Source organism: Saccostrea echinata, unplaced genomic scaffold (assembly GCF_033153115.1).
Source record: "Saccostrea echinata isolate AGI-Se365-2 ecotype Australia unplaced genomic scaffold, CSIRO_AGI_Sech_v1 ptg000046l, whole genome shotgun sequence".
Lineage (NCBI taxonomy): Eukaryota > Metazoa > Mollusca > Bivalvia > Ostreida > Ostreidae > Saccostrea > Saccostrea echinata.
In genome coordinates this window covers 11258089-11267205 of record NW_026889795.1, presented here as the reverse complement: position 1 = coordinate 11267205, position 9117 = coordinate 11258089, and the positions used below count along the sequence as shown (strand labels likewise).

Genomic DNA, 9117 nt, shown 5'->3' with positions numbered 1-9117 from the left:
TGACCTTTTATTATAATTTTTGTATGGTGAATAATAATGAAATATATAAAGAGAAAGGTATGAATTGAACAATTAATAATGTTTCTATTGCCACTCATAACTTTGACCTCAAGATTTAGCTTGTAAACTCATTATTTTAACGTTTTCTCAAAATGAGCCCCTTAATTTGCCCCGTTTGTACATTTGTTTCTCCAAAAGCATCTTGGAAAGTAATTTTTAGAGTGCTTGTCTCCCCCATTTGAACATTTATAGTCGACAAGCCACCTACACCATTATAAGTGGGCCCTCCACTTATCCGCACAACTACTCTATAAACGGTGTCTTTAACAAGAAGCAATGGTTTTGGAAATATTACTGGAATTTCTTTGTAGTTCTGAGTTTTCTGCTAAGTTTGGCTTTTTCCTAAAAGCTGGCCATTTCCAGTATAAAGATACATGGAAACCAAAAGACCTGCTTCACATACAGTCTCTGTACCGTAAACAAATATTCCTCTTAAATAGAAAGTATCTAAGTTTATAGTGAATGATATCCTGTCCCCATTTAGGGAATTATCAACAACCCATGTAGGATGTAGACTGTGACGTAAAAAGCGATTGATAATTATGTCCTGGTCTGTTATTAGACATCTTATCTTGGAGTGCTGTTCTGGTACTGGTTGTTGTTCAACTGTTGAAAAGTACACCATGATCTTCAAAGATAATTCATTGTCAATTATGCCTTTATTAACAATATTTTCCAAAAAAAAGTCCATTGACATCATTCCGAACCTTAGAAAGGGACTTATGTCATGCCAGGTGTGGGGAATGTCTTCTTCTTTAACTTTTTTAGTCCAAAGATTGATGTGATTAAATAGAAGTTCCTCATGTATGCAGAGACTGTCTCTTTTAACAATATTCAAGAGTAATTCCAGAGGAATTTCTTGGAATTCTTCAGTAGTTATACTTAATACTTCTTCAATGTGTTTGTCTAAAAATTCAAGGCCTTTGTTTTTGATATCCGTTATGCTGTTTTCATGAGAAATAGTTAAAATTTTAAGAACAGTATTTTTTGATATGTTTTGTTCTAAGAATATGCAACATTTTTCCATAAGTTCAGTAACACTATAATAGTCAGCAATCTGGTAAATCTCTTCTACATTATCTAAAGTAATGTGTATTTCAGAAGTGTACAAGAACTCTAACATTTCCTTTGTATGTTGAATAGAATGAACATCAAACTGAGTTATGTTTGATTCATCACTGGCATGATTCCACTTTCCACAAAGCCGGGCCTCAAACCATTTTGATCCAAGAATTAATACAATTTTATGGGCTTCAATGATGGAATTATCTTGAAGCTTTAACTTTACGTCGCAAAGTCTCTGGTCTCTGAAGGCTTGTATTAACTTTCTCCCAAGAACTGACATTTGTGTAGTCTGAAATACGAAATAGCTTCATATATTAAGACAAAATGACTATGCTTAGGTCACAATGGTTAATGGAAAGTCACCTTGACCTCATCTTACTGTAACAATATGTATACACTGATTACTCGGTAGATGTTTATAGGAACATACAAAGTAGGATTCATTGCCTGATCTAACAAATGTGTCTGAAAAAAAAAACGTGTACATGAATTACACATAGAAGTGATGTTAAATTCATATGAATGTAAGGGAATTGTACAATAAATTTATAAAAGCTAGTTATCTTTAATCTTTCCTTCATTGTTACTTGATGTTTTGCCAGTACATATAACGGTAACATATAACTAATAGTTTGACCCTCGACCTTCCAACCTCTTAACTTATCCAGAGGGGGACCAGTTTATAAGTTTGATGACGATCAATCAAGAGATTCTCAAGATACTCATGGCTGTAAGAACCGGGCCAGTTCCCCCCCCCCACCCCCCAATAATTTTGCCAATATATAGAATACAATGTACTATAGAAAATATACATGTAGCTACTATATGCTTGTGCCCCCTCAATAATAACGTCCGATGACCTTTTTTTTTTTTGCTTGTCAAGGAATTTTGGTAGTTGATAGTGCCCCCCAACTGAAAATGTATGGTTGTGCCCCCTCAAAGTGAAATTGCTTCCTACGGGCCTGATACTGATCAGACCAACTGACTGCTTAAAATGGCATGCCCTCTTTTTTCAAGCAACACAAATATACAAGTCTTTCAATGAGGATTCAAACAAACAAATATCATTACATATTTACTTCATGTATTTAATTAAACATATATAATGTACAAGTATATACACAAGGCTATTAAAGAATCATGATGAAGACTATAAACTTAAATAACAAAACACATATTAAGTGTGAAAGCCCTAGCACCAACTGTTCAAAAGTTATGGCCAAGGTTAAAGTTTGGCAATTTTTTGTAAAAGTGGGTCACACTACAAGGTCACACTACAAGGTCAAGGTCACGAGGTCAAATTTGGTGGTACCCAAAGATTTTGTAACAAGGAATACACCTGTGAAATATGAAATTTTTTATTTTGGGGGCATAAAGAGTCAAATAAATACTATATTGTTCAAATATATATATGAAGTAAGAGTGGTTCATTCTAAATTTCCTCATTATACTAAAAGCTTTAATCAATACATTTCAGTGTGTTTTATAGTGGGCCTATAGATAAGGTGTGAAAAGCTTATTTCAACTCTCCCCTCTAAAAAATATTGCTGAGAAATTCAGTTAATTATACACATTCACTTCTTTTATCCTTGATGGAAATGAAAACAGAGCATCCTTGAAGTACAATAAGTATAACATAATACATCAGGTATCAAAAAAATATTGCTAACATAAAGAGAAAATATCAATGAATGAAATTGATATTCTAAAGTTTAAAAAAAAAGATAAGGGGGCATATATCTATAGTATTTCTAGATTTTGAACAAAGTATTTCTTCCTGCTATAAGCCAGTACATGTAACTATCTTGCCATTTACAGAGATATAGATGACACTTTATTATCAATGACAGGGTATCATTCTTATCCAAGACAAAATAAATAGACATGTACATCTAATATTTCTTTTCAAAGAGGTTCATCTGAACTCCTTTTTCATCTATACATACTTATGTAGAGGATTTCCTATTTCCAGCAGTTCTTCATACACCAATCCCTAATAATAAATTCCCAAGATATATTTTCGTATTTTTTTATATTTACTATGCACATATTACCATAAACGAAGTACATGCATAGTTAAAGCTGAACACGCTTCGTAAAAAGAATGCGTCCGACATATTTGATTGGACTCGGGCTGTATCTGAGGGCCCCTATATATAGAGTCGCTCACTTGGTCACTGTTCAATGTAATCAATCATCATCGGTGTAGACGGACGTATGCTATACAACACTTGGTAGCGACAAAATAACTGTGTGCTTCTTCTAAATAATGCAGGAGAGTAAGATACCAAAGAGATTTACAACAGTTACACAGGTCAGCGCAGTATACAAACAAACACAAATATACTCAACTGCAATAAAATGTAAACAAAGGGAATGCGTGATAACCAGCACAAACATGGGTCGCCATTCCACACCGATACCCGTGACAATAAAGCAGTCACGTGTAACGAATCCGAAGAGTATACCCTGGTGCTGATATCTAAGATAGTAATATCGAAAATGGCGTATGCCTATTTACGAGTCGTGTTCAGCTTTAACACACTGTAAAATGTAACTTTTGTCAGTAAAATACTTGTTTTCCTAAATAAATTAAGAGAAACATTTTTGTAATATTTCAGATGTGGCAACAACTTACTTTGAAATGATCCATCCAGAAATCTGCTTTCATTTGCCTTAAAATGCCCCAAAATCTTTCAATTCTCTACAATTAATGTTTGTAAAAAACGTTATTAAAACTTGGACATATGATTTTCTTTCCAGAAAATGTTATCTGTGTGTGTTTTGGGGGTGTGGAGCTGTTTAAAACATGTACAATGCTAACCTGATTTGCAGTCGAAGTTCCAAAAGACACTGCACTTGGATCTGTCTTAAGAAATGTTTGGAATGTTGCGATGATCCCATTTTCTGTGCCAGGATCAGCTCTTATCTTTTGAGGACAACCTTAAAAGACAGACTATGATGTTATCAATATATGCCTTCCCTTCTAATTCATAACAAGTATTTTGAAATTTTGGTGGCTTAATTTCAGAAATCAATTGACATTTCTTGAAGCACACTTGCAATTGTAACTTGTCATTAAACATAGTACCTGGTGATTCTGTCACTATACCTTTCATAGTATGAACTGCATTCAGGAAGTATTCTGCTACAACCTCCGGTCTTTTATTAGTCACATCTGCTTCCAGCCATATCAACTGTCTGGAAAATCTTTCAAAATAAATTGAAAATACAGAAGTGGTACAATCTCAGAAAGACACTATATTTTTCTCTTATATATATGCAAAATAAGAAATTAGATTTTGTAGTCGAAAGTTTTCCATTTATGTGAATGTTGTTGATCCCATCAATAATTTAAAACAACATCTGCAATACAGCAGATTAAACAAATAAATTCAAGTCTTTCTCATGAAAGTAAATATACCAGATTTTTAAAACCCTTAACTTATTAAAAAGTGTGATGGAAGAACATGATGGAAGGATGGAAAGACAGAAGTTGGAAAGAGCAAAGTACGGAAGACAGACATGGCAAATGATATATGTTTTGGCCATATTCATGGTGGGGCATAAAAATATCAGATATGAAATGCTTCTATTTGAACAAGACTAATCATCGGCAGTGGCAGATTTAGAGGGGGCCTGGGCCCCCCTTTTGTGTCAAAATATCCATAAGATTTAAGAAATCATATTTTTTTGGGGTGTGGCTGTGGGCCTCTACCCCAATCCCAAACTGGTCAGCACCCCACCTCCTTTTCCAAGATACCTGGATCCGCCACCGATTGGCTCTGCTGCTTTCCTTCAAAAGATTTTTTTTTTATATATATATTTACCTACGGTAATATATTTTCCTATGTAAAACTTTGAATGATCCTGTCCCACCATAACCCTAGAGACAACTAGAGATAACAAGAAGTCTGTGAGCCAGTGCTCACTAATAATACCCCCGCTCTGTTGTGAATACACAAGTTCAGTTATGGACAGACACAGTAATAATCAGGAAATTGACATCGATTTGTACAAAAATGATTCGCAACATAAAGCATGCCTAAACAATGAGCGAGTTAAAATTTCAAGCATCTGCGATGAGTAGTTGCTGAGAAAACTGCGACCAAAATTTCTTATGTATGGTACGGACAGACACACGGATAAACAAGAAGTTGACATCAGATTCGTATAAAAATGAATCCCACCACATGGCATACCTAAACAAAGAGTGTGCTAAATTTTCAAGCATCCGCAATGAGTAGTTGCTGAGAAAACTGCGACCAAAATTTGTTACGGACAGACGGACAGACACACAAGGGTAAAACAGTATACCCCCCTCTAATTTGGAGTGGGGGTATAATAATTGAAAAAATAAATGAATATACACTATGTCAGGAAACTTTTACATCTGGTCCAGTGGTTCTTGAGAGGAAGTTTTTTTTTTTAATTCACTATATTTTCAACTAATCCCTGTATAAGAGCATGGTTCATCTGGAAGAAAAAAAAACCCTCACCCAAGGATGCTTTGTGGCAAGTTAAAATTGGTCCAGGGTTCTGAGAAATATGAAATGCTAAATGCATACTGACAGACAAGCAGACAGATGGACAGAATTTAATTAGAAAACCACATTTGAGCTTTTAAAAAATATTTAAAATTTTGATGGTTTCTTTTTTTATCTAAGTAAAATATTTGATTTCAGAAATTATTATACTTTTATGAGAAATCCATGTAGAACTAACATTAAATAAAACCACGTCAAAAAATCTTTTTAATTGAAAAGGAAATGCTTCAAAAACAATATGTCCACAATTATACAGTCCAAAAGAATATTAAAAGTTTTAGACATGAAACTACGAAAATCACATGAAATTACTTTAAAAAAAAAAATAACTTAACATATTGTATTTGAATACATTGATCATTAGTGTGGAATGTTTAAATTAATCAAACAAAACAACAAATCATACCCATCAATGCAACCATGAATGCTTATACCATATGGCTTTAGTTTGTCATATCCATCTATAAATGCAGTTTCATGTTTGGAATAACAGTTTAATTTCTGCTTGCAGGTGTCTCATAAGAAGTTAAGACATTTGATATATTTGTTTAATTTTAAAGCATTTCAAACCTATTTCAAATATCTTTTCTTGACATGACTGACATTTAGGACAGATATCTACTATAAAATAAATGATATGTTTGTGAAACACTGATGCCCCAATCTCTACCAAGCCTTGGAGTGTCCATCCTTAGAAGCATCATCCATTCTAATTTAGTTAAAGTATGGCTAAAATTCACTCATCTGGAAAATATAGGGCAAATCCAGCATTTGAAGCAGAAAGGGTAGTGTACATCCCAGCATCATCCATGCAAGTTTGATCCAAGTAGGGCTTATAGTAACATGGACATGTATAGGAATGAAGCTGCTTCAAAAACATTAACCTTGTCAATCATCTGAAAAATGTAAATAAGATCCAGCATCTGATGCAAGTCTGGTAGTGTCCATCCCTAGATGCATCATTCCTGCAAGTTTGGTCCAGGTAGGGCTTATAGTTTCCAAATGGACTTGCTCCTAACACTTTTACAGGGATGTGACGCTAACACCCACACCAACAGTAAAGCATAAGCTCATCTCGACATCATCGGGGTGAGCTAAAAATAAATTACACAACCTACTTTTCATCTTATCAAATTGTAAAAGTTACATAAATAAATAAATAACAGGATTGATTTTGACTCTTCATTCATGAGCCAAAAGAAGGCAATATTACACTTACCCAAATGCCAAACAAAATTTGGACCCTATAAATACACATTGTACAAATATGGTATAAATAATTGTCCCTGACTTTCATATTCTGTACAGCAGGAAATTAGCTCGCGGAAATAATATTCGCAGAAATAAGAACCCCTCAATATCATATAGTGAATAATTCTTTAAAAAAAAATGATAAATTGAAATATTACTATTATCTGTGGTTAGATTCTTTAATTCTCTCTGTGTTTCATTGCAAACATAAAAGCAGTAATTAATATAGCGGAGAAACTGATGTAGACCGTCTAGCTAATAATGAAGGTTTATGGATCAATTTAATCACTTACATGTAGTTGTTCGTGATTTTGAAGCTTAATTTAATTAATAATAATTAATAAATATAATTCTATAACTTATATTTAATAGTGCCACCCAAAAGAGGTGCAAGGTCATTATCCACGAATCACACAGAGTTAACCTTTACATGTGCTTATTACTTATTCTTATTACCTTTAATCGAGGCACTTACCTAGTAAAAACAAAGGTTACACATTTATTTAGTTATACTAACAGTTCAACGTAACTACCAATAGAAGGGAAAGGAAAAAAAACAAGGGAAAAAATTAAAATCATCAGGATGCGTGACAACGCTTTGACTTCAAATTGGTATTAATCTGATATTTCGTTATATTTAATCGGGTTCAGAAACGACATGACATAATACGCAAGGAAAATACTTGCAGTGCTGAATTAATAACATTTCCTTTCTGCAAATTCAAACAACCCCGATTTACTACAAATTTAAAAAATTGCGATTTTAACCTGCTGTACAGTACATGTACAAGGTATATTTCACTTTTTTTCTTGCAGAATTATTTTTCAAGCTTTGAAGTGCTGAATTTTGTAACATTTATGAAATTAATACATTAATAAATACTGAGATGATCAATGTTTCATAATTTTTCTTTCAGTCTTCGGTCTATACCTTACTAAAGTATTGCCTTCTTCTCAGTCTTCTCTGCTTCCTTCTCTTTATCCCATCTTCATCCAAAAGACGAACTATATCTCTTGCTATGGACCTGTATCATTAAACATTTATTTCATTTAATGTATTAAAATTTTACAATTATTGTCTATTTTTGAGGGCAAACATTATAACTTTTGAGCCCAAGAGAACCACCACCAACCAAGGCTCAGCCAGTCTTAACAATGCTTTTTGAAGGGTGAAATTTTTCAATACAACTCTCAACTGAAAGACCAAAATATTTGTTATACCCGGGTATTTTACTGAATGGTTCATGAAATATAATTATACATGCTTATAGATTCCATGCAGTCAGCAATTTTTGGGAACATGACTCATCATTTTTAATGCTAACTGTTGCTACATTCTGTTGCATTGGATGGGCATGGTTTAATCAGTCATTGGAATATAGTGTTTTTATCAAATGTTTCTCAATGAATCAGATTCAACTAATTTACATGAAAGTATAACATCAAAATATTTGCATGTTTGGATGTATTTAATCATGGATGGAGGAATGGACTGACTTTGATTATATACTTACCTGGTAATATTCAGCTGGTGTTTCATTTTTATAATTCTTCTTAGACTTTCAGCACCTGAACATCCATTCAGTATTTCTCTCTACAGAATATTGTAAATTTCATGTATAAGGTTTGCTCTATACAATTTTATGTGTATTTTAATTAATATATGCAAGTTTTAGCATAATTTTCCGAATTTAATAGTATACTTTTTCTCCTTAAATACATGTACATGTGTAATGTATGTAATTTTAAATTTTGGCAACAGTGATGATTTAGAGCTGAAAAGACATCAGGGATATGAATTCCACTAAAATATGTCAAATTCCACACATCTTTCATACATATACATCCAACAAATAAGTTAATCATTGTGTTCTAAACTTTCATTGAAGAATTACCGGGTACTTAATAACAGTTAAAAGAACAGAAATATTTAACATGCACGTGCACCTTTATATTTATGAATTTTCTAAGAAATAAAATTATTACCTGTGCAATATCAAATATTTCATCAAAAGCAATGTCTGCAAGCCTCCTTTTCAAACCAAGTCTAGGTAGAACTTTCCTTGTTAGGCAATTATAACTGCAAAATATTTTAATCACATAGAAGCATCATCATTGAATGACAATTTATGTATTTGATTAAAAGTCATGATACATAACCAGACTTCCAAAAATATTTTTTTAAATTTTGTAT

At 32.9% G+C, this 9117-nt stretch overlaps 1 protein-coding gene and 1 long non-coding RNA gene across 3 annotated transcripts; both read right to left on the bottom strand.

Annotated features, from left to right (window-relative positions):
• Positions 1-385: 385 nt before the first annotated feature.
• On the bottom strand, positions 386-1405 carry LOC133202035 (kelch-like protein 3). The gene has a single exon (XM_061337809.1). It carries the CDS (start codon positions 1403-1405, stop codon positions 386-388), a length of 1020 nt encoding a protein of 339 aa, XP_061193793.1.
• A 1648-nt stretch (positions 1406-3053) lies between these two features.
• Positions 3054-9017, bottom strand: LOC133202139 (uncharacterized). Of its 2 annotated transcripts, XR_009723206.1 has the most exons (8): positions 8910-9017; positions 8438-8517; positions 7855-7948; positions 6892-6916; positions 4238-4335; positions 3950-4068; positions 3764-3829; positions 3054-3118 (listed from the first exon to the last, which is right to left on the bottom strand). It is a non-coding gene; the product is annotated as an uncharacterized LOC133202139 (long non-coding RNA). The 2 variants fall into 2 exon arrangements; XR_009723205.1 differs by lacking the exon at positions 6892-6916.
• Positions 9018-9117: the final 100 nt, after the last annotated feature.